At 47.1% G+C, this 26,385-nt stretch overlaps 1 protein-coding gene across 1 annotated transcript in view; it reads right to left on the bottom strand.

The window, feature by feature from the left end:
- The window catches only part of LOC101943197 (zinc finger protein 271-like), a 43,976-nt gene that overhangs the window by 13,101 nt on the left and 4,490 nt on the right, over nucleotides 1–26,385 (bottom strand). Inside the window, exons 4-5 of the mRNA XM_065562974.1 lie at nucleotides 22,125–22,238; nucleotides 20,892–21,802 (exon numbers count right to left, since the gene is read on the bottom strand). Of these exons, the coding sequence (XP_065419046.1) occupies nucleotides 20,892–21,802; nucleotides 22,125–22,238 (1,025 nt within the window). The remainder of the gene's footprint in view (nucleotides 1–20,891; nucleotides 21,803–22,124; nucleotides 22,239–26,385) is intronic.

The following is a 26,385-nucleotide window of genomic DNA, read 5'->3' as shown; positions in this document are numbered from 1 at the left end:
TTAAAAAGCAGCTTTGCTGGACAGTGCTGGCCCAGGGATTTAAAAATTCCCCCACGCTTTTCGGCCAGGCCCTGGCCAAAGACTTAGGCTTGGTCTACACTACCCCCCCTAATTCGAACTAAGGTACGCAACTTCAGCTACGTGAATAACGTAGCTGAAGTTCGAAGTACCTTATTTCGAATTAGTTCAAACTTACCTTGGTCCACACTCGGCAGGCAGGCTCCCCCGTCGACTCCGCGGTACTCCTCTCGGCGAGCTGGAGTACCGCAGTCGACGGCGAGCACTTCCGGGTTCGACTTATCGCGTCCAGACTAGACGCGATAAGTCGAACCCAGAAGTTCGATTTCCAGCCGTCGAACTTGCCGGTAAGTGTAGCCAAGGCCTTAGGGTATGTCTACACTACGAAATTAGTTCGAATTTATAGAAGCTGGTTTTATAGAAATCGGTTGTATACAGCCGATTGTGTCTGTCCCCACATAAAATGCTCTAAGTGCTCTAGTCGGCGGACCGCGTCCACAGTACCGAGGCTAGCGTCGACTTCCGGAGCATTGCACTATGGGTAGCTATCCCACAGCTATCCCACAGTTCCCGCAGTCTCCGCCGCCCATTGGAATTCTGGGTTGAGATCCCAATGCCCGGATGATGCAAAACAGTGTCGCGGGAGGTTCTGGGTACATGTCGTCAGTCCCCTCCCCCTCCGTCACAGCAACGGCAGACAATAGATTCGCGCCTTTTTATCTGGGTTACCTGTGCAGACAACATACCACGGCAAGCATGGAGCCCGCTCAGGTCCCCGTCACCATATGTCATCTGTGTGCCAGCAGACGTGGGACTGCATTGCTACACAGCAGCAGCAGCTAACTGCCTTTTGGTGGTAGACGGTGCAGTAGACTGGTAGCCTTCATCGGCGATCTGGGGGCTGGCAGCTGTGGGGCTGGCAGCCGTAGGGCTGCATTGCACCAGCCCCTTGCCTTTTGGCAGTAGATGGTGTATTACGACTGGTAACCGTCCTATTACAAGTTGGGTCATCGCACATTAGCAGAATCTTCCCTGAGCAGCAGATTGTGCAATAGGCCTGAAGGCCATCGTAATACACTAACTGCCAAGCGCCCAGTATTTGCTGCCAAGCACCCAGAAAGATGCCGAGGGCTATCAGTCACGCTGCACCGTCGTCTTAAGATGTAAAAAATAGATTTGCTTTGTATTCATTTGCTTCCCCCTCCCTCCGTCAAATCAACGGCCTGCTAAACCCAGGGTTTTCAGTTTAATCTTTGGGGGGACCATTTTGTGTGTCAGTTGTTGGTGTTTCTCCCTGATGCACAGCCACCGTTCTTGATTTTAATTCCCTGTACCTGTACGCCATGTCGTCACTCGGCCCGCCCTCCCTCCTTCCCCTGGTCCGTCAGATACTAGTTTCGCGCCTTTTTTCAGACCAGGCGCCATAGCTAGCACTGGGATCATGGAGCCCGCTCAGATCACCGCGGCAATTATGAGCACTATGAACACCACGCGCATTGTCCTGGAGTATATGCAGAGCTAGGACATGCCAAGGCGAAACTCAGACCAGCCGAGGAGGCGATTGCAGCGCGGCGACGAGAGTGATGAGGAAATTGACATGGACATAGACCTCTCACAAGGCACAGGCCCCAGCAATGTGGAAATCATGGTGTCACTGGGGCAGGTTGATGCCGTGGAACGCCGATTCTGGGCCCGGGAAACAAGCACAGACTGGTGGGACCTCATCGTGCTGCAGGTGTGGGACGATTCCCAGTGGCTGCGAAACTTTCGCATGTGTAAGGGCACTTTCATGGAACTTTGTGACTTGCTTTCCCCTGCTCTGAAACGCCAGGATACCAGGATGAGAGCAGCCCTCACAGTTGAGAAGCGAGTGGCGATAGCCCTGTGGAAGCTTGCAACGCCAGACAGCTACCGGTCAGTCGGGAATCAATTTGGAGTGGGCAAATCTACGGTGGGGGCTGCTGTGACCCAAGTTGCCAGGGCAATGAAAGACCTGGTGATATCAAGGGTAGTGACTCTGGGCAACGTGCAGGCAATAGTGGATGGTTTTGCTGAAATGGGATTCCCAAACTGTGGTGGGGCCATAGATGGAACCCATATCCCTATCTTGGCACCGGAGCACCAAGGCACCGACTACATAAACCGCAAGGGGTACTTTTCAATGCTGCTGCAAGCCCTGGTGGATCACAAGGGACGTTTCACCAACATCAACGTGGGATGGCCGGGAAAGGTACATGATGCTCGCGTCTTCAGGAACTCTGGTCTGTTTCGAAAGCTGGAGAAAGGGACTTTCTTCCCGGACCAGAAAGTAACCATTGGGGATGTTGAAATGCCTATCGTGATCCTTGGGGACCCAGCCTACCCCTTAATGCCATGGCTCATGAAGCCGTACACAGGCAGCCTGGACAGTAGTCAGGACCCGTTCAACTACAGGCTGAGCAAGTGCCGAATGGTGGTGGAATGTGCATTTGGACGTTTAAAAGCGCGCTGGCGCAGCTTACTGACTCGCTCAGACCTCAGCGAAAAGAATATCCCCATTGTTATTGCTGCTTGCTGTGCGCTCCACAATACCTTTGAGAGTAAGGGGGAGACATTTATGGCGGGGTGGGAGGTTGAGGCAACTCGCCTGGCCGCTGATTATGCGCAGCCAGACACCAGGGCGGTTAGAGGAGCACAGCAGGGAGCGGTGCGCATCAGAGAAGCTTTGAAAACGAGTTTTGTGACTGGCCAGGCTACTGTGTGAAACTTCTGTTTGTTTCTCCTTGATGAACCCTCCAAACCCCCCCTCCCGACCCGGTTCACTCTACTTCCCTGTAAACCAACCACTCCACCCCACCCTCCCCTCCCCAATTCGAGCACCGCTTGCAGAGGCAATAAAGTCATTGTTTTTTCACATTCATGCATTCTTTAGTAGTTCCTCACAGAAGTAGGGGGATAATTGCCAAGGTAGCCTGGGATGGGTGGGGGAGGAGGGATGGAAAAGGACACACTGCATTTTAAAACTTTAACTCTTATTGAAGGCCAGCCTTCTGATGCTTGGGCGATCATCTGGGGTGGAGTGACTGGGTGGCCGGAGGCCCCCCCACCGTGTTCTTGGGCGTCTGGGTGAGGAGGCTATGGAACTTGGGGAGGAGGGCTGTTGGTTAAACAGGGGCTGTAGCAGCGGTCTCTGCTCCTGCTGCCTTTCCTGCAGCTCAACCATACGCTCGAGCATATCAGTTTGATGCTCCAGCAGACGGAGCATTGACTCTTGCTGTCTGTTTGCAAGCTGACGCCACCTATCATCTTCAGACCGCCACTTGCTCTTTTCATCCCGCCATTCATCCCGCCACCTCTCCTCTCATTCATATTGTGCTTTTCTCATGTCTGACATTGACTGCCTCCACGCATTCTGCTGTGCTCTATCAGCGTGGGAGGATATCTGCAGCTCCGTGAACATATCGTCCCGCGTCCTACGTTTTCTCTTTCTAATGTTCACTAGCCTCTGCGAAGGAGAAACATTTGCAGCTGGTGGAGGAGAAGGGAGAGGTGGTTAAAAAAGACACATTTTAGAGAACAATGGGTACACGGTCATTACAAGGTCGCATTTTTCCTCTGCCTGCCGGTTTGGTATGAGAGATCACTCACGCAGTGCCCCAGGCAACATATTTCGGCTTGCAGGCAGCCATGGTAAGCCACAGTCTTTTGGCTTTTTTAACCTTCTTAACATGCGGGAAACGTTTCAAACAGCAGCGCATTTCCCATATCAAGGATGAATTGGGTTGGCCATTTAAAATAGGTTTTCAATGTAAAAGGAGGGGCTGCGGTTTCCGGGTTAACATGCGGCACAAACCCAAGTACACCACCCCACACACACACACACACGATTCTCTGGGATGATCACTTCACCCCTCCCCCCACCGCGTGGTTAACAGCGGGGAACATTTCTGTTCAGAAGAGCAGGAACGGGCACCTCTGAATGTCCCCCTTAATAAAATCACCCCATTTCAACCAGGTGATCGTGAATGATATCACTCTCCTGAGGATAACAAAGAGAGATAAGGAATGGATATTGTCTGCATGCCAGCAAACACCGGGACCATATGCTGCCATCCTTTGTTATGCAATGATTCCAGACTACGTGCTACTGGCCTGGCATGGTAAAGTGTCCTACCATGGCAGACGGGATAAGGCAGCCCTCCCCAGAAACCTTTTGCAAAGGCTTTGGGAGTACATGAAGGAGAGCTTTCTGGAGATGTCCCTGGAGGATTTCCGCTCCATCCCCATACACGTTAACAGACTTTTCCAGTAGATGTACTGGCCGCGATTGCCAGGGCAAAGTAATCATTAAACACGCTTGCTTTTAAACCATATGTAATATTTACAAATATTTACAAAGGTACACTCACCAGAGGTCTCCTGTGTGCCCTGAGGGTCTTGGGTGAGTTCGGGGGTTACTGGTTCCAGGTCCAGGGTCACAAACATATCCTGGCTGTTGGGGAAACCGGTTTCTCCGCTTCCTTGCTGCTGTTAGCTACCTACAGTACCTCCATCCTCATCTTCCTCTTTCCACGAACCGTCTTCCCTGTGTGTTTCTCCATTGACGGAGTCATAGCACACGGTTGGGGTAGTGGAGGCTGCACCCCCTAGAATGGCATGCAGCTCCGCGTAGAAGCGGCAAGTTTGCGGCTCTGCCCCGGACCTTCCATTTGCTTCTCTGGCTTTGTGGTAAGCTTGCCGTAGCTCCTTAACTTTCACGCGGCACTGCTGTGTGTCCCTGTTATGGCCCCGGTCCTTCATGGCCTTGGAGACCTTTTCTAATACTTTGCCATTTCGTTTACTGCTACGGAGTTCAGCTAGCACTGATTCATCTCCCCATATGGCGAGCACATCCCGTACCTCCCGTTCGGTCCATGCTGGAGCTCTTTTGCGATCCTGGGACTCCATCATGGTTACCTGTGCTGATGAGCTCTGCGTGGTCACCTGTGCTCTCCATGCTGGGCAAACAGGAAATGAAATTCCAACGTTTGCGGGTCTTTTCCTGTCTACCTGGTCAGTGCATCTGAGTTGAGAGTGCTGTCCAGAGCGGTCACAATGAAGCACTGTGGGATAGCTCCCGGAGGCCAATAACGTCGAATTCCGTCCACACTACCCCAATTCCGACCCGCAAAGGCCGATTTTATCGCTAATCCCCTCGTCGAAGGTGGTGTAAAGAAACCAGTTTAAAGGGCCCTTTAAGTCGAAAGAAAGGGCTTCGTTGTGTGGACGTGTCCAGGCTTAATTCGATTTAATGCTGCTAAAGTCGACCTAAACCTGTAGTGTAGACCAGGCCTTGGAGGAGTGGAACAATGCGGACGAGGTCCTCTTCCTGCAATATGTAGATGACTTGTTAATTGCCGCTGTGGGTCTAATCCCTTGCCTTAAAGCCACTGTGAGCCTCCTGAACTTTGTTAGACTCTGAGAATATCGGGTAGCACAGAGTAAGGCTCAGATCGCCCTCCCAGAAGTACTGTACTTAGGGTTTCACATAAGGCCGGGGGGGCGTCAGCTTTCAAACGAAAGGAAGGAAGCTATCTGTCAAATTCCTATCCCAAGCAATCGTAAATGGCTCAGGGCATTTCTGGGCATGGCAGGCTTCTGCAGAATATGGATCCCAGAGTTTGGACTGTGGGCTAAACCCTTGTATGAATGTGTTAAGGGAGCGGATCACGTCCCCTTTCACTGGTCCTCAGAAGCCGACAAGGCATTTAAGGTTTAAAAAGGAAAGCTATTGGACACCAGAGGTTGTACCGAGTGGAATCCTCAAAAGTGGGTGTGCTCATCCTGGTTTGTTGCTCCAAAGCTCTGTATAGAAGTTATTTTACTGGAAGGGTGTATAATGGCAATGTGTTTGTATTCATTGTTAGGAAAAGGTGTATGAGTGAAGAGTGGAAGTTTCCTTTGTAGGTTAAAAGAAACCAAGAAAGGGAGAAGGAAAAAGAACAGAACGAGTTAACTGGAAACTATAGCTAGCAAGCTCAGTCCAAAGATAAGATGCTGGCCCCAACCAAGGACATTGTTCACAGCTAAGACTTGGCTGACAACCAAGAAAAGCGGGGGGGCCTGAATGTGCCCAAGCAACTATGAGATCTGCAAAATACTGCCAGGCATTAATGAAATGTGTTAGGTTTCTTTTCTCACAGATAAAAGAAGTGCTAACCAAAGACCCTAGCAGCCCTGGGTCTGCCGGACCACACTAAGCCGTTCCAACTGTCTGTGCATGAAAGGAAAGGGGTGGCCCTGGGAGTGCTTTCTCAGTTATTAGGCACCTGGAAACGTCCCGTGGCATATTTCTCTAAATGACTGGATCAAGTTGCCAAGGGGTGGCGTCATGTTTACGGGTGGTCGCAGCAACTGCCCTAGTGCTTGGGGAAGCCGAGAAACTGACACTGAGGGGAATTGTGCAAGTGTATACTCCCCATATGGTCCAAGCCCTGCTGGATACTAAGGGTGGTCTCTGGCTTACACAGGCTCGGGTAGCTCGGTATCAGGCTAAACTGTTAGAAAATCCTGAAGTTACCCTACAGACCTGTCCCTCCCTCAACCCAGCGACCCTGCTACCGGAGACAGAGGAACAGGAACATGACTGTTTGGAGGTCATAGATGCCCAATACTCCAGCTGCCTGGACTTAAAAGATCAACCCCTCCTGAATGCTGATTATGAGTGGTATACCGACAGCAGTTACAAACGGACAAAGGAGTGATGGCTCCACTCCATGGAAGGAAAAATCCTCCTACCAAAGAATCTAATACGGCTAGTGCTACAGAAACTACATCAGACCACCCACGCTGGCAGAGAGGCTTCCCTACGGTGGCCTGATGCTTTGCCCCTTGTTTTGCTCTGAGTTCGCGCTCTCCCTAAGGGCAGATTAGGGCTCAGTCCCTTCAAGATTATGTTTGGAAGGGCATGGGCTATGAACGGTACACCGGTTCTGGCAGGGGAGTGGGAGGTAGGCTGTGGCTTTTTATCTCAGTATATGTGCTCTCTGTCTGCTGTTCTCTGTTCTCTCCACAGGTATACCAGAGATTTGCAGCCTCTCCCGCTGGATGCCCCTGTCCACTCCCTGCAACCTGGTGACTCTATTCTCGTTCGGGCCTGGAAGGATGAGCCTCTCCAAGAGAAGTGGGAGGGACCCCACACCATTCTGCTGGTCTCGCACACAGCACCAAAGGTTCATAGAATCATAGAATCATAGAATATCAGAGTTGGAAGGGACCTCAAGAGGTCATCTAGTCCAACCCCCTGCTCAAAGCAGGACCAATTCCCAGCTAAATCATCCCAGCCAGGGCTTTGTCAAGCCGGGCCTTAAAAACCTCCAAGGAAGGAGACTCCACCACCTCCCTAGGTAACGCATTCCAGTGTTTCACCACCCTCCTAGTGAAATAGTTTTTCCTGATATCCAACCTGGACCTCCCCCACTGCAACTTGAGACCATTGCTCCTTGTTCTGTCATCTGCCACCACTGAGAACAGCCGAGCTCCATCCTCTTTGGAACCCCCCCCTTCAGGTAGTTGAAGGCTGCTATCAAATCCCTCCTCATTCTTCTCTTCTGGAGACTAAACAATCCCAGTTCCCTCAGCCTCTCCTCATAAGTCATGTGCTCCAGCCCCCTAATCATTTTTGTTGCCCTCCGCTGGACTCTTTCCAATTTTTCCACATCCTTCTTGTAGTGTGGGGCCCAAAACTGGACACAGTATTCCAGATGAGGCCTCACCAACGTCGAATAAAGGGGAATGATCACGTTCCTCGATCTGCTGGCAATGCCCCTACTTATACAGCCCAAAATGCCGTTAGCCTTCTTGGCAACAAGAGCACACTGTTGACTCATATCCAGCTTCTCGTCCACTGTGACCCCTAGGTCCTTTTCTGCAGAACTGCTACCTAGCCATTCGGTCCCTAGTCTGTAGCAGTGCATGGGATTCTTCCGTCCTAAGTGCAGGACTCTGCACTTGTCCTTGTTGAACCTCATCAGGTTTTTTTCGGCCCAATCCTCTAGTTTGTCTAGGTCCCTCTGTATCCGATCCCTACCCTCTAGTGTATCTACCACGCCTCCTAGTTTAGTGTCATCTGCAAACTTGCTGAGAGTGCAGTCCACACCATCCTCCAGATCATTAATAAAGATATTAAACAAAACCGGCCCCAGGACCGACCCTTGGGGCACTCCGCTTGAAACCGGCTGCCAACTAGACATGGAGCCATTGATCACTACCCGTTGAGCCCGACGATCTAGCCAGCTTTCTATCCACCTTACATTCATCCAGCCCATACTTCTTTAACTTGGCGGCAAGAATACTGTGGGAGGTTGAGGGACACAAAAACTGGATCCATCACTCTCGTCTGAAGGCAGTGCCCGCTCCTGAACGTGGACCGTCCAGCCTGCAGAGAAGACTGCCAGCGCCGATCTGGGACTTAAACTGTTATTCAAAATACAATATGGTCTACTGGGAATACCCTGTGACCTCTTTGGACAGCCGCAGCACACTCCCCGTGAAAACTCTGAGCATTGGTTGTGTTTATTTTCACAGGGCCGGCCTAACCTGGTGGCCTGGCCCCTTTTGTTTTTAATCTGCCTGCTATTGGTAATTGTTATTTTGTGGGTATTTGGGGAATTGTAATTGTTAGGCCCTAGGGTCACCTGCCCAGCATGAGTTCAGGTCCAGGGTCTGCCACAGTGGTACTCTTTGCCATAGGGGCACTCCTCTCATTGACTCCCATTTCCCCCCAGGCACATGGGGGATGGAAAGAAATCCCTAAAATCTTAGAAACCAATACATATGAGGCCCTGAAGGTTTGCTTTGCCCAAGAGTTTAACCTCTCTAACGGCTGGGTATGCTCCCAAATCCCGCACCACGGGGCAGGGTTACCTTGGAGGGTAGTCCCCCAAAATTGGTCAGATAGCTGTTGGGGATGGTTCAGTGGGGAAGAAATACCTCAGGTACCCCCTTGTCACAAAACTGTACCATTGGGGCTTGGTCCAATCTCATATTGGTACCTTCTCTGTGTTTTGTCAAATATGCAGTGAAAGTGTTCTTAAAATGAACAACATGCTGGGTCATCATCTGAGACGGCTATAATATAAAATGTATGGCAGAATGCAGGTAAAACAGAGCAGGGACATACTATTAAACCCCAAGGAGTTCAGTCACAAATTTAATTAACGCATTATTTTCTTAATGAGCGTCATCAGCATGGAAGCATGTCCTCTGGAATGGTGGTCAAAGCATGAAGGGGCATACGAATGTTTAGCACATCTGGCGTGTAAATATCTTGCAATGCCAGCTACAAAAGTGCCATGCAAATGCCTATTCTCACTTTCTGGTGACATTGTAAATAAGAGGGCAGCATGATCTCCTGTAAATGTAAACAAACTTGTTTATCTTAGCGATTGGCTGAACAAGAAGTAGGACTGAGTGGACTTGTAGGCGCTGAAGTTTTATATTGTTTTTGAGTGCAATTATGTAACAAAAAAAGCTACATTTGTAAATTTCATTTTCATGACGAAGATTGCACTACAGTACTTGTATGAGTAATTGAAAAATACTTTCATTTATCATTTTTACAGTGCAAATATTTGTAATTAAAAATATACACTTTTATTTCAGTTAAAAAACAGAATATAATATATGAAAATGTAGACAAACATCCAAAATATTTAATAATTTTCAATTGGTATTCTATTTAACAGTGTGATTAAAACTGATTAACTGCAATTAATTTTTTTTCGTTAATCGCGTTAATTAACTGAGATCAATCAACAGCCATAACTTCTATAAAATGCTTTAAAGGCAAAGTGGTGTTTACAAAAATACCCACTAAAAATCTAACAATGTTAGGAAGCCTCAAAATTCAAATTTAATGTTCTAATCAAAGACAAACACATACATGCACAAAAGAACGGTTAAGGTTACTTTGTCAACCATAAATCTATCTCAAAAGCGCCATCAACCTTCCATCTTCCTGTAATTTGGGGAATACACTGTACTTGCATGAATGCTGGTTGCAGTGTTGGAAGTAAGCACTAATAAATATTTATTTTGTAACTGCTTAGAAAATTTTCAGATGACATCTCCTGGGAAGGGTTGCTAGCACTTTGGAGAACAGGATTAGAATTCAAAATTATCTTGATAAATTGGAGAATTGGTCTGAAATCAATAATACATGTGCAAAGTGCTACACTTAAGTAAAAATCAAATGCACTACAATATGGGGAATAACTGGCTAGGTGGTAGTATTGCAGAAAAGTATCTGGGAACTATAGTGAATCATAAATTGGATTATGAGTCAACAATGTGATGCCATTGTGAAAAAAGCCTATTAACATTGGGGAATTAACAGGAATGTCCTATCTAAGACCTGGAAGGTAACTGTCCTGCTCTACTCAACACTAGTGAAAACTTGGCTGGAGTACAGCGTCCAGTTTTGTCCACCACACTTTAAGAATGATGTGGACAAATTTGAGAGAGTCCAGAGGAGAGCAACAAAAAAGATCAGGTTTTCTATCCCTCTTATCAATGAGAAAAGATTTTAAAAAACTGGACATGTCTACTCCTGAGAAAATAAGACTGAGGGGGGGAGTTAACCTTCAAATGTTAAGGGCATTATAAAGAGGACGGTGATCAGTTTTTCTCCAGGTCCACTAAAATTTTGGAAAAGAAGTTATGAGCTTAAGGTGCAAGAGGAAATTTAGGTTAAACATTATGAAAATCTTTCTAACTATAAGGATAGTTCAGAACTGGAACATGTTACTAGGGGAGGACTTGGAATGCCCATCATCAGTGCTTTTTAAAGAACAGATTGGACAAACACCTGTCAGGGACTGTCTAGGTTTAATTGGTCCTGCTTCAGGACATGGGGCTGGATTACATGACCTCTCAAGGACCCATCCTGCCTTGCATTTTTATTCTAATTTCATATACAAATCTCAGCTGTTCAGATATTACAATGATGTGGATCATAATATATGTAGATTGAGTGGTGTGTATTGGGATGATTAGAGAGCATATGGAAATTGGATAGAGATATTAAAGGGATGTGTGGGAATGTAGGGTAGATTAGTTAGAAGGGTGGTCTAACTGTATTACTTGTAAGGAGAAATAGTGCGGCTAACGCATTGGCTTGGCACTCAGGAGATCTGGGCTTAATTACTGCTTCCGCCACGGACTCCCTATCTGACCTTGGGTGAGTCACTTACGGACTCCCTATCTGACCTTGGGTGAGTCACTTCTATTGGATTAACATTAACTATCCAGCCGACTGCATCAACAAATCTTTATTAGTAAGGCAAAATACTAGCAAGCAGTGATCAGTTACTTACCAGTGGGAAGCTCATCGGAACAACACTACACCCACCCTAGGCCCACCCAGTACACCACTTCATCTTCCCTTACTTACACAAACTATATACAACCCTATTATCTTTTCTGATACATATGTATTTGTTTTTCATTTCCATGATAACTGTCCTCCTGTCAATACAGGATTTGTGTTAGCTCAAAGCAGTTTCTTCTTCTTCGTGGTTACTTTATCTTTTGTTTTCCCCACAGACATGATTACTCTGCATTTTCTTACACATGTGCAGTTTTACTTATGTTAAGCTATTAGGCTGCTAGCTCAGAGCAGGTTCTATCATGCCTGAACATACCATTGCTTCCAACAACTTCATCTACACAGTGAGCCATCTGTAAAATGAGGATAATTCCCTGCCTCACGGGAGTGTTATGAGGATAAATCCACTAATGATTGTGAGGTACTAAGATAATACAGGCCTTATAAATACCTAGATGAGACAGAGTACTGCGGAAAGGGATCTGGAGGTCATAGTGGATCACAAGCAAAATATTAGTCAACAGTGTAACACTGTTGCAAAAAAGCAAACATCATTCTGGGATGTATTAGCAGGAGTGTTGTAAGCAAAACATGAGAAGTAATTTTTCTGCTCTACTCAGAGCTGATTAGGCCTCAGTTGGAGTATTGTGACCAGTTCTGGGCACCACATTTCAGGAAAGATGTGGACAAACTGGAGAAAGTCCAGAGGAGAGCAACAAAAATGATTCAAGGACTAGAAAACATGACCTACGAGGGAAGATTTGAGGGGGAAAAAAAACCACTGGATTTGTTTAGTTTGGAGAAGAGAAGACTGAGGGAGGACATAACAGTTTTCAAGTATGTAAAAGGCTGTCACAAGGAGGAGGGAGGTAAATTGTGCTCCTTAACCTCTGAGGATAGGGCAAAAGATGATGGGCTTAAATTGCTGCAAGGGAGGTTTAGGTTGGACATCAGGAAAAACTTCCTAACTCTCAGGGTGGTTAAGCACTGGAATAAATTGCCTAGGGAGGTTGTGGAATCTCCATCACTGGAGATTTTTAAGAGCAGGTTAGACAAACACCTGCCAGGGATGGGCTAGATCAGGGATAGGCAACCTATGGCACGTGTGCCGAAGGCGGCACATGAGCTGATTTTCAGTGGCACTCACACTGCCCGGGTCCTGGCCACCGGTCTGAGGGTCTCTTCATTTTAATTTAATTTTAAATTAAGCTTCTTAAAAACATTTTAAAAACTTTATTTACTTTACATACAACAATAGTTTAGTTATGTATTATAGACTTATAGAAAGAGACCTTCTAAAAACGTTAAAATGTATGACTGGGACGCGAAACCTTACATTAGAGTGAATAAATGAAGACTTGGCACACCACTTCTGAAAGGTTGCCAACCCCTGGGCTAGATAATACTTAGTCCTGCCATGAGTGCAGCAGACTGGACTAGATGACCTCTCGAGATCCCTTCCAGTCCTATGATGCTCTAGTCCCTGGCGCTTTGTCACCATACTAACCATTGCATGTAAGGTCTATAATTTTGTTAGCTCAGCCTAGGAGTTTGAACAGGGAGACCACACCAACTCTGTGTGTACATTTGGTGGCCCATTGGAGTTTGGGGAAATGGGAAGAGGGTGAGAATATTAGGGACACAGGAAGAGGCCAGCTGGAAACAAAGGGCATGATCATCAGCCGCTGCAACTCAGCCTTGCTCCATTGAAGCCAATGGAACTACACTGATATACCCCAGCTCGTTTGACCTAAAGAGAGCAAAAGGCCAAGAAGAGTGGGAAGAGCACAGGGCACAAGGGTGGGGGAGAGAGGGAGAGAAGATGGGAAGTGAGAGGCAGCCAGAGAAGAGAGTGCAGTGTGAAGCCTTAAAAGGGAGGATGTGGAGCTAGAATTTTTATAAAGGATAAAGAAATACTCAAGTATGGGTAATAAGCAGGAAGAACTGGAAGTGCTAATAAATAAATACAACTATGACATTGTTGGCATCACCAAAACTTGGTGGGATAATACACATGATTGGAATCTTGGTGTGGATGGGTACAGTTTGGTCAGGAAGGATAGACGAGGGAAAAAGGGAGGAGGTGTTGCCTTATATATTAAAAATGTACAGACTTGGACTGAGGTGGAGATGGACATAGGAGATGGAAGTGTTGAGAGTCTCTGGGTTAGGCTAAAAGGGGTAAAAACAAGGGTGATGTCATGCTAGGAGTCTACTACAGGCCACCTAACCAGGTGGAAGAGGTGGATGAGGCTTTTTTTAAACAACTAACAAAATCATCCAAAGCCCAAGATTTGATGGTGATGGGGGACTTCAACTATCCAGATATATATTGGGAAAATAACACAGCGGGGCACAGACTATCCAATAAGTTCTTGGACTGCATTGCAGACAACGTTTTATTTCAGAAGGTTGAAAAAGCTACTGTGGGGAAAGCTGTTCTAGATTTGATTTTAACAAATAGGGAGGAACTCATTGAGAATTTGAAAGTAGAAGGCAGCTTGGGTGAAAGTGATCATGAAATCATAGAGTTCACAATTCTAAGGAAGTATAGAAGGGAGTACAGCAAAATAGAGACAATGGATTTCAGGAAGGCAGATTTTGGTAAGCTCAGAGAGCTGATAGGTAAGGTCCCATGGGAATCAAGACTGAGGGGAAAAACAACTGAGGAGAGTTGGTAGTTTTTCAAAGGGACACTATTAAGGGCCCAAAAGCAAGCTATTCTGCTGGGTAGGTGTGACGTTATTGATATAATCTGGGACCATTTAGATCATTGTTGCAACCAAAGTCCTGTAGTGGCACCAAATCTTGTATAAAGGGGGTCAAATGAGGTGTCTAAGACAAGGTTATGGTTTGCTGGTTATGATTATGCTGTCTATATGTGTGTATCAATTTTGTAGTTGAAGTTAGGAATATTGGCTCTATACTATCTGTATTTCAAACTTATGCTATGCTTCTGGGAAACTTCCCAGACAAGTTGGTGTTAGCTCTGTCTAGCCTGCTTGATGGCCCATTAAGGACAATCAGCTATACAATTGACCCATTGAGAGAAGGCAAATACGCCTTGCAACTCAGCAAAGTATGCAGGGACTGGCCCATGTGACTCCAGACTCCATTTTGCTGTAATTTTCCACAATAAGGACAAAGAGGTGTTCTTACACCTGGAAAAGACTATAAAAGGCTGATGCCTCTCCTCCATCTTGTCTTCAATCCTGCTTCATACCTCTGGAGGAACTTTGCTACAAACTGAAGCTCTGAACAAAGGACTGATGACCCATCCCAGCTGGGGATGTATTCTAGAGACTTGATTTGAACCTGCAGTTTCTATCACTGCTACAACCCTGAACCAAGAACTTTGCCATTACTGTATGTAATTGATTCCATTTAACCAATTCTAACTCTCATCTGTATCTTTTTTCTTTTATGAATAAACCTTTAGATTTTAGATTCTAAAGGATTGGCAACAGCGTGACTTGTAGGTAAGATCTAATTTGTATATTGACCTGGGTCTGGGGCTTGGTCCTGTGGGATCAGGAGAACCTTTTTTCTTTTATTGGGGTATTGGTTTTCATAACCATTTGTCCCCATAACGAGTGGCACTGGTGGTGATACTGGGAAACTGGAGTGTCTAAGGGAATTGCTTGTGTGACTTGTGGTTAGCCAGTGGGGTGAGACCAAAGTTCTGTTTGTCTGGCTGGTTTGCCTTAGAGGTGGAAAAACCCCAGCCTTGGGCTGTAACTACCCTGTTTTAAGCAATTGGTCCTGAATTGGCACTCTCAGTTGGGTCCTGCCAGAACCAGCATCGTTACGGTAGGAAAGATAGAAAATGTGGCAAAAGACCACCTTGACTTAACCACGAGATCTTGCATGATCTAAAAAATAAAAAGGAGTCATATAAAAAATGGAAACTAGGACAGATTACAAAGGATGAATATAGGCAAACAACACAGGAATGCAGGGGCAAGATTAGAAAGGCAAAGGCACAAAATGAGCTCAAACTAGCTACAGGAATAAAGGGAAACAAGAAGACTTTTTATCAATACATTAGAAGCAAGAGGAAGATCAAGGACAGGGTAGGCCCACTGCTCAGTGAGGAGGGAGAAACAGTAACAGGAAACTTGGAAATGGCAGAGATGCTTAATGACTTCTTTGTTTCGGTCTTCACCGAGAAGTCTGAAGGAATGCCTAACATAGTGAATGCTAATGGGAAGGGGGTAGGTTTAGAAGATAAAATAAGAACAAGTTAAAAATCCCTTAGAAAAGTTAGATGCCTGCAAGTCACCAGGGCCTGAATACTCAAGAATATTCATCCTAGAATACTCAAGGAGCTAATAGAGGAGGTATCTGAGCCTCTAGCTATTATCTTTGGAAAATCATGGGAGATGGGAGAGATTCCAGAAGACTGGAAAAGGGCAAATATAGTGCCCATCTATAAAAAGGGAAATACAAACAACCCAGGAAACTACAGACCAGTTAGTTTAACTTCTGTGCCAGGGAAGATAATGGAGCAAGTAATTAAGAAAATCATCTGCAAACATTTGGAAGGTGGTAAGGTGATAGGGAATAGCCAGTATGACTTTCTAAAGAACAAATCATGTCAAACCAATCTGATAGCTTTCCTTGATAGGATAACAAGTCTTATGGCTAAGGGAGAAGTGGTGGATGTGGTATACCTAGACTTTAGTAAGGTATTTGATATGTCTCACATGATAGTCTTATCAATTAACTAGGCAAATACAACTTAGATGGGGCTACTATAAGGTGGGTGCATAACTGGCTGGATAACCATACTCAGAGTAGTTATTAATGGTTCCCAATCCTGCTGGAAAGGTATAACAAGTGGGGTTCCGCAGGGGTCTGTTTTGGGACCGGCTCTGTTCAATATCTTCATCAACGATTTAGATATTGGCATAGAAAGTATGCTTATTAAGTTTGCAGATGATACCAAACTGGGAGGGATTGCAACTACTTTGGAGGATAGGGTCATAATTCAAAACGATCTGGACAAATTGGAGAAATGGTCTGAGGTAAACAGCATGAAGTTCAACAAAGACAAATGCAAAGTGCTCCATTTAGGAAGGAACAATCAGTTTCACAAATACAGAATGGGAAGAGACTGTCTGGGAAGGAGTACAGCAGAAAGGGATATAGGGGTTATAGTGGACCACAAGCTAAATATGAGTCAACAGTGTGATGCTGTTGCAAAAAAAGCAAACATGATTCTGGGATGCATTAACAGGTGTGTTGTGAGCAAGACACGAGAAGTTATTCTTCTGCTCCATTCTGCGCTGGTTAGGCCTCAACTGGAGTATTGTGTCCAGTTCTGGGATGTGGAGAAATTGGAGAGGGTCCAGAGAAGAGCAACAAGAATGATTAAAGGTCTTGAGAACATGACCAATGAAGGAAGGCTGAAAGAATTGGGTTTGTTTAGTTTGGAAAAGAGAAGACTGAGAGGGGACATGATAGCAGTTTTCAGGTATCTAAAAGGGTGTCATACGGAGGAGGGAGAAAACTTGTTCACCTTAGCCTCTAAGGACAGAACAAGAAGCAATGGGCTTAAACTGCAGCAAGGGAGGTTTAGGTTGGACATTAGGAAAACGTTCCTAACTGTCAGGGTGGTTAAACACTGGAATAAATTGCCTAGGGAGGTTGTGGAATCTCCATCTCTGGAGATATTTAAGAGTAGGTTAGATAAATGTCTATCAGTGATGGTCTAGACAGTATTTGGTCCAGGCATGAGGGCAGGGGACTGGACTCAATGACCTCTTGAGGTCCCTTCCAGTCCTAGAATCTATGCATCACTGGATTTAATGACTCTGTGACAGCAGCAATGTTAGACCACTATCCCATTGCTAAGCATACACAGCTACATCTCTGAAATTTTACGGAGATATCCCATCTCCTAGAACTGGAAGGGACCTTGAAAGGTCATTGAGTCCAGCCCCCTGCCTTCACTAGCAGGACCAAGTACTGATTTTGCCCCAGATCCCCAAGTGGCCCCCTCAAGGATTGAATTTACAACCCTCAGTTTAGCAGGCCAATGCTCAAACCACTGAGCTATCCCCTCCCCTGCTGGTACTAGTTTGACAGCCACCATCTTGGGCAACACACCAGAGACTGAAATGGTGACCTCCAGAGTTAAAGTCAGGCGCTGCTGCAGTTGAACTAAGCCTCTTTATGGGGCTATGGCAGATTGATATCCTCTGTGGGATGGGCATTGAAGAGGAGCTGCAGCACACATTTACCAGCAGGTTATACTAACACACCAGTGACTATGCTGCAAAGTGTCCTAACAGCACACATCACGGGCAGATTCCCCAGCAAGTCTGTAGCTTTCTTACCCCTTGGCAACACTTGTCTAATCTGACTAGTCTTGACCTGGGGAAACGACTCCTTACCCAGTGAGATCAGTGTCTCATAATTCTCCTGTATGACAGCTGTAGAGGGCTTTCTGACATGGGTCCAGCAGAGCCAATTCTTCCTTGGAGAAATACACAGCCACCTCTCTGAAGGTCACCAGACCCTGAAAAAACAGCTGCTAGTACTCTGCTCCAATGAAAACCCCACCAGGTCAGTCACAGGGACCCTAGATTGTCCCCTCTGCTGTGCCTTTCAACGACAATTGTAGTTCCACCTATAAATTAATTCCTTATTCCCAATGGTGACACTTATTCCAGTTGCCCATTCTCCCCTTCACAGACCTGTTCCTCTCCCCTGTCTTTACTGTAAATTACTTACAGCAGGAATCAGGCCATGAAACTGTCACCATAGCAATATTGCTCTTTGCTTCCCATCCTCTCACTGCCCTGCTAGAGCTGCTCAGAAAACAGAACTTCCATCCTGCAGGAGATTCTTTTCTTTTCACTGCGGTGAAGCTATGAAATAGCCAAAGTTTGTGGGCAAAGAAAAGTTTAGGGAAAAAAAATCTATTTGGAAATGTCAAAATGAAATGTGTTCCTGTTGATTATCCCAACAGAAATTTGAAAAGGAGCTGAAATCAGCATTTCCTCACAGAAAACTTCATTTCTGATTGAACTATATATTTTGATAGGAAAATCCAATCAGCTCTCCTCCTTCCCCTTGTCAGCTACAGCGCCCACATTTAGATCTCCCCACAGCTGAGAGGTTCAGCCAGAAATTCACCCACGGCTGGAAGCCATCACAGCGGCCCCTGCCCTGCACAGAGAAGCAAGATGCTGCTTCTTGGGCAGTAGCTCCAGGGCACTTTAGAGGGTTAGCTCCTGTCCCACAGATGGGGAATTTTCCATCCCAGCCCAATGCACCTATTCTTAAAACCAAGCCCATATTAACTGGGCCTAGTAGCTTTTAACCCAGTCACACCTGTATTTTTAGTGTGTTTCCTCTCCCCTATGCTTGGGAGAATTCAAGTTTTATTTTTATAATTTGAACCGATATTGATTTTAAGCATATTTATTTAATTTTTCAGAGTTGTGGGAAGTTGGAGGGGAGTCGATAGTAGTTTTTTCTTAATGACAGATGTGATTCAAAAATTTTTTTTTATAAGCATTGAAACACAACTTTGCAACATCACATGTCAAAATATACAAAGTAAATTGCCTTAAATCAAACTCTAATAAGTTCTCAAGCAGTATTTTTCTTACTTTGCCTATCTATAAATTTAGAAGATTATTGATGGAAATGTTTTATTGTTGGCTTGTCTGTACAGCAAAATTGATGGTTATTGACATTTATCGATAAAAATCTAATTCTTTCAAGCCTAAATATAACCAAACAGTCAGGGTTTCAAGGAAAATCATACAACATTTTCCCCATTTTACAAATGCATTCATATTTAATTAATTTGGAAGCCAGCAAAACATCCACCCATTGTGAACCCATTGGACTCAAGTAGTTCTATAACAAAATCTAAGCAGTGACTATGCCAGGTGACGTCTTGAGGGGTTGCAGATGTCTGATAGGTTTATTGTGGAGCTTTTTGGTGTGGGCACAAAGGCACAATATGGAGCATATGTGAGGTCACCAGACAATAGATGCGCAGCACAGCTAGTTCCGGCTCAAACATACCATATATGTATGTCAGAACAGAATGTTTGCCCCTGGTTGTAGTGTGACTGGGCACAGTGTCTGTTTGTTTTCAAAACACATCACTGTAGTTGCTGTATTTGGACAGAAGTCAAGGACCATACTCAGTGGATAGCTCTGCCTGGCCAGCTACCCCTGGCATGCAACCACCGAGGAACTAGTGCCCACTGCCTATTTCCTGGGGTCAAGCAGTGCTGCGGGCAGAATTCTGAGAAAAATTCAACTGTTAGTTCAGCCCAGCAGATAAGGGAGTTGTGGAGGGCCAGCCATGAAATACCAAGGACCACACTGAAGCGTGGGGGAATGTATGGGTCTCTCAATACTCTTGGAACAGTTTCCATGGAAACTGGCCCGGAGAAAGAACACCCACGTGATTGCCTCTGCCAGATCAAGAACAGGCTTGAGCCACAAAGGAATCTATAGTGCCCAAGTTGCTTCAGTTTTGATAAAGATGTCCACTGTACCTGAGTCAATGAAGAAGCACTTGGAGATGCCCCAGGATTTGTGACTCAGCTGGTATTCGTAGGTGTGGTGCCAGCCAGCCAGTCTACATTTATTGATCATCAAGTCCCAAAATGTACTTTTTTGGGTTTTTCCAGAGTGGGTGTTTAGGTGCATGAGCAGAGAAATGATCTTATTCATGGGGAATGGAGATTTTTTTGAGGATAGTGGGCTGCCAAGTTTGATGGTTTGGAGTTCACCCAGGCCAGTAAGGGATTCAGTCACTGTTTCCCTTGTAACCGTGGATGTCTTGTGGCTCTGTAGCTTTGGTCCAGAGCTCTGCCCCTCTCAACAGCCTGCCAGCAGCCCATAAGCTTCACCCTGGCTTTGCCCAACCCAGTTATTCCTTGCAGACTGACCTCAGTACCCTTCCAGCCCTGAGTTCACCCCAAAACCATCCTACAGCAGGGGCCAGTCCCTCCCACTGAACCCTCAGAAAGAGTTAGGTTCTCTGCCCTTAGAAGCCAAGTAAAACACTCCATCCTGTCTGCTTTCTAGAAGCACATACTTTACTGAACTTACACAACAATGATGATTTAGAATGAAAGCAAAACAAACTTCTTAACAAAAGAACATAGATTAAGTGATACCAAGTAAACAGGATAAAGTCGGAAACAGTTACAAGCAAATAAAAGCAACAGAGGGTCCTGTGGCACCTTTAAGACTAACAGAAGTATTGGGAGCATAAGCTTTCGTGGGTAAGAACCTCACTTCTTCAGATGCTGGCATCTGAAGAAGTGAGGTTCTTACCCATGGAAGCTTATGCTCCTAATACTTCTGTTAGTCTTAAAGGTGCCACAGGACCCTCTGTTGCTTTTTACAGATTCAGACTAACACGGTTACCCCTCTGATACTTAAGCTAATAAAAGTGAAAATTAATCTAAAAGACTATAACTTAACCTAGCAAGATACAGTCTTTGTTGAAGATGGTTTCCATCCCTCGCCAGTCTCCCTTCCAGCTTTAATGGCCAATAACATCCGAGCTCATACTGAAACTTTTCCCACAGTCCTTAGGTTTGCAAGGTCGCTCTCCTGTGTGGATTCTCTGATGTGTACTAAGGTTTGAGCGGTGTGTGAAGCTTTTCCCACAGTGTCGACACTTATAGGGTTTTTCTCCTGTATGGATTCTCTGATGGCCCAGAAGGTATGAGTGGTGTGTGAAGCTTTTCCCACAGTGTTGACACTTGTAGGGCTTCTCTCCCGTATGGATTCGCTGATGGGTAAGAAGGTTTGCGGTGCAACTGAAACACTTTGCACAGTCAGGACATTTAAAGGGCTTTTCTTCCCTGTGGGTTCCCTCATGTCTAGCAAGGTGCGAACTCTGACGGAAGCTTTTCCCACAGTTAGGACACTTATAGGGTCTCTCCCCCGTGTGAGTTTTCTGATGTTTTATCAGGGTGGAGCTCAGAGTGAAGCTTTTCCCACAGTTGAGGCATTTATAGGGTTTATCTCCGGTGTGGATTCTATTGTGTCTATCAAGTTCCGATTTATAAGCAAAACTTTTTCCACAGTCAGTGCATTTCTTGGATTTTCCTGCTCTGCAGATTTTCTGCTGACTAATAACATGTGAAATGCTATTGTAGCTTTCCCCTGAGTCACCAAGTGTCTTTGGTCCCTTTCCCAAGTGGGTCGCCTGACAGATTGGGATGCCTTTGAGACTTCTCCCACGGTGACTGGATTTACCCTGTGTCTCCCCAGAGAGGTTTCTCTGCAGCCGCTCTGGCCTGAGCTGTGTCTGACAGGCTTCTCCCTGCTCAGAAGTCTCGGAAAAATCCCCTTCCGATCTTCCTGATACCGTCCCCTGTGGAACCACTTGCTCAGGACCTTCCTGCTGAGAATTCTCCACCTTGTTCTTATTCACTGTCCCATCACCTGCTGGGACAGAGAGAGAATCCGGACAGGGAATCTCAGAAAGGGGAATGTGGAGAACAAACCCAAATAACAGCGGGGGAGGGGACCAATTCTACCTTTACACCCCATCCAAACACTCAGGGGGACGGAGCTAGTGCCAGGCATCTGTCAGGGTGGGGTGGGAAGCCATGAGTGACATCTGGCAAAAGGATATGGATGGGCTGGGGATAGTCATGTCCTGGGTGAAATGAGGCAGAACTGGGGCAGCTCACAGGGCCTCAGTGGGAATCCCAACTGTTTTGTTCACCCCTCAATGGTTTCTGAGTCAGTTTATCTGATTCCTCACCTACGTAGGTTCCTGTCAGCATGTCCCTTTTCTCAGAGCCCGGGAGATCCAGGACCCATGACACCTCTCCTCGTTCTAGGTGTGAGATCAAGTCAGGTTTAGGAGTCACAAATCCTACCCACGGAAAAAATATAGGGTTAGTGTGACACAAAGGACCATTGATGCCAACTGTCAAAGAGTTCACTGTTCGATACAAGCAACTCCTGCCTCAGACCAGACAAACTCACTACACCTGATACACTGCTGTTTCATGGTATTTATCCATAAAGGGAAGCATGTGATGTCTCCACTGAAAGCTTGTATCGATACTCATAACCACCACATGATGTAATATTTCAGGAATAACGTAACTACCGTATATACTTGTTCATAAGCCAAATATTTTTGGTAAAAAAGTGATGCATCAAAGAGTGGGGATCGGCTTATAAACAGGTCTACACCAAAATGTGATGATTTTAAACTCTATGGAATCATTGACTTGAACATCTAATACATTGTCTTTTTGTTTACCTGGAGCGTCTGCAGGTATGGAGCCCCTCAGCTCCCTGTGGCCGTGGTTCGCGCCACTTCCTGCAGCTCCTATTGGCTGGGAATGGCGAACTGCGGCCACAGGGAGCTGAGGGGCTCCATGCCTGCAGACACTCCAAATAAACAAAACATCCCAACCTGCCAGTAGCTTACCTTGATGGGCCAGGAGCCAAAGTTTTCCAACCCCTGAAATATAGGGTTAGCTTATGAAAGGGTCATACCGTTTTTGCTATTTTTACCTATCTATTTTGGAGGGTCGGCTTATAAACGAACGGGCTAATGAACGAGTATATACGGTATATTGAAAATATGGTCTCAGGCTTATGAAGTGAGAGTGAATTAAAAGGCAATAATATATCTCTGTGACGGCCCATTCAAGCAGGAGGGAGTTGTGCCCATCCCGGGTCAGCTGCAAGACTCATTTGTCTACCTTTGCACCAACCCAGAAAAGTCAATGGAAAAAACTATAAACATCAAAGTCATTTGGAAGTGAAAAGGAATGATATGACAGAGAGGAGAATCGCCCTGTCTGGGAATAAAGACACAAACTAGTTCAGTGTATCTCAGGGTGGAGATAGTCAGTCTGCATCCATTCACGGAGGAGGCTGCTTCATGAAAGACTGGATCAGAGTTCCTTGGGACTAGCACCCACTGCAAAGGACTGAACTTTGGGGAGAGAACCTACTTAATTAGATAGGAAAGGTAACTATTGATAAGGATAGGCCCTAGTTTGTGTTTTAGGATTCTGTATGTAACCCTTGTTTCTAGTTGAATCTCTGTTCTTCCTTGAATAAATTTCCTTTTGTTTTACAATAACTGAACTCAAGGTCTGTGTGCGATAAAGGAGCCGTAAGCTAAGGTTTAACGGGTAAACTGGGGTAGTGCTCTGGCATTTCTATGGGTATCCAGTAATCAGGGATGGGACACCTTAGGGGGACACTTTGAGCTGACTTGGGGGCTGGAGTGCACCTGTTGTCAACCTTCAGTGCAAAGAGCAGAGTGCTTGCATGACAGAGAGGCTGGTTGTATTAGGGAGTTAACACCCAGCTAGTACAGGCAAGTCTCCTTTGCGCTGGAGGCAGATAGTGACAGGGTAACTCACAGCCCTGGGTGTCCTGAGAAGAAACAAAGTGAAGGCATGGCTGCTATGCAATGTTCCTGGGGAAGAAGTGACATTTCATGGGAACAGATGGGAAAATGTAAGCAGAGGCCCCTTGTAAAATTGCAAGGATCTCCATGCATCACTGGATTTAATGACTCTGTGACAGCAGCAATGTTAGACCACTATCGCATTGCTAAGCATACACAGCTACATCTCTAAGGATGGAGATTGAGGGGTGTGTGTGTGTGCGCATGCATGCCAACAGAGACTGGGTATCAAACCCCAGACATAGCATGTGGTCCTGCTCTGGGTGGATGATAGTGGAAGAGTGTTATTGTGCTGGCTGAGTGAAGAGGTGGTTTTTGATGCTCATGCAGTCAGCCACTCTAGGTGTGGCTCCTCCCACTCCGACTCAGGTGGTGGTTCAGGGATGTGCCTGATTTTACTGTTTCTGCCCAGCAGCAGGGAGGAAGCTGCCCAGATCCTGCTCTCACAAATGTATAGACATGGTTGTGCCTGTGACTTATTCCAGGGAACTTGCCTGATAGTGCTAGTTTGACAGCCACCATCTTGAACACGAGGGACTGAAACGGTGACCTCCAGAGCTAAAATCAGGAGCAGGGGCGGCTCTAGGCACCAGCAAAGCAAGCAGGTGCTTGGGGCAGCCCATTTGTAGGGGCGGCAGCCAGCAGGGATCCAGCATGGGAGCTGAGAACCAACAGAGAGCCCTGGGAGCTGTAGTTCCTTGGTTAGCTCCCTGCCCATAGAGCCAGCCCTGGGCAGGGAAAGAACTACATTTCCCAGCATTCCCTGGGCTGCTCTCCACAGGAAAGGGAGGGGAGGAGTATGTAGCTGAAACCTCATGCTGCAGCTTGCTGTGAATGGAGAGCTCACTGCTAGAGCGGGGTGTAGGGTTACCATACGTCCGGATTTCCCCGGACATGTCCGGCTTTTTGGTTGTTAAATAGCCGTCCAGGAGGAATTTTTAAATATCTAAAAACGTCCGGGTTTCGATATTTAAAAATCCCTCCCGGCCGGCCGGCCGGCATACGGACATATGGTAACCCTGCCAGAGCAAGCCTCTGAGCGCCCGTCCCAGGGACTGCAGGGTTCGGAGGTTCTTCGCCGAGGAGCCGCTAGGGGTTCTGTTGAGCTCAGAGCCACGCTCACAGCTGGGTGCTCTTTGAGCCCGGACCCATCCAGGGTCCCCCGGCCCCAGCCCTGGGTGGCGAGTGCCAAGGCCCTGAAGCGCTGCCCTGCCCGAGCTGCAGCCATGCCGGGGAGAGTCCGAGGGCTGCAGGCAGCGCTGGAGCAGACGGGGCTGCCGGAGGATGAGTCGGAGCCGGCCCCACACCAGCCGGCTGAGCGGGGAGTTGTCCCGGGAGAAGTTTCCCTGGGCGCCCAAGCCTGTAAACTCCCTCCGTGCAGCGTCCAAGCCCGTAACCTCCCTCCGTGCAGCACCGCCAGCACGGGCGCCCTCGGGCTCCCGGCTTTCTGCCGGCCGGAGCGGATCCTGCAGGGAAACTCTCCCGGGACAACTCCTGCTCAGCCCACTGGTGCGGGGCTGGCTCCGACTCATCCTCCGGCAGCTCCGGTGCTGCCTGCAGCCCTCGGACACTCTCTGGTGTGGCTGCAGATCGGGCAGGGCAGTGTGTCAGGGCCGAGCCCTCACAAAGGAGGCTGCCTGGCGAGGGGGGGGAAAACGGGGGTTTTCCTCCCCTCCCCTCTGGCTGCTGCATCATGCCCGCCAAGGCTGCAAGCGGGACAAGGGAGCCTCCCGCAGCCACGGCAGGAAGGAGGGAGATTCCCGGAGTGGTGGACCCTGCAGCCCCTAGGGCCAGGTGCAGCTCCCCAGCTGGAGCGGGAGGGGTTGTACCAGTGACTTCAGGCGGGGTCGGGGCTTCCACTCCCTGGTACCCCACACAAGTCAAGAGCAACTCTCCCCTCCCCCCTTCAGTGAAGCAAGGGCAGGGGGTAAATTTAAAACTGGATCCTGCCACATCTTGTACGATGTGGGACCAACCCTCTGCTCCTCCGCTGTCTGGACAGAGAACATGGTGGAGGCAGTTAGGGTGGGGGGTCTCAGGAGGGGGCAGTCAGGGCACAAGGAGCAGGGGAGTTGTGGGTTCTGAGGGGGGCAGTCAGGGGGCGGGAAGTGGGAGGGAGTGGATGGGGGTGGGGCTAGGGCGGGGCTCCCCCCGTCCTCTTTTTTGATTGTTGAAATATGGTAACTCTAGCAGGGTGGCACTGTGACTGGGGAGTAGAAGGCTTTGCCCCAGAGATCCCCTTCAGAAGACATCCCCAGCCTTGATTAGGGATACTGCTGTGACCTCACCTTACAGCCTCCAAAGAAAGAATTGGGTGGACTAAATGGACAGTGCCCCTCTCTATCTGAAGCCTAGCAAGGGAGGTACGTGGATCCCACTAAAATTTAAAATGAAAAGTAAGGGAGGGGAGGCTCTGGACCTGGGCAGCTTTAGATATAGTACCAGGCACTTAGGAGGATTTCCACTTCTGAGCCATGGAAGCAGAAATTGACTTTTCCTTTCCAGATTTAGCGAATATTCAGAAAGGGAATCTAGCACCTGCCTTCCAGATTTGAACACCCCCAAATCAAATATACTGATCCAC

The sequence above is a fragment of the Chrysemys picta genome, chromosome 12 (assembly GCF_011386835.1).
Source record: "Chrysemys picta bellii isolate R12L10 chromosome 12, ASM1138683v2, whole genome shotgun sequence".
In the NCBI taxonomy this organism is placed as follows: Eukaryota; Metazoa; Chordata; order Testudines; family Emydidae; genus Chrysemys; species Chrysemys picta.
This window is presented reverse-complemented; position numbering and strand designations above follow the sequence as displayed.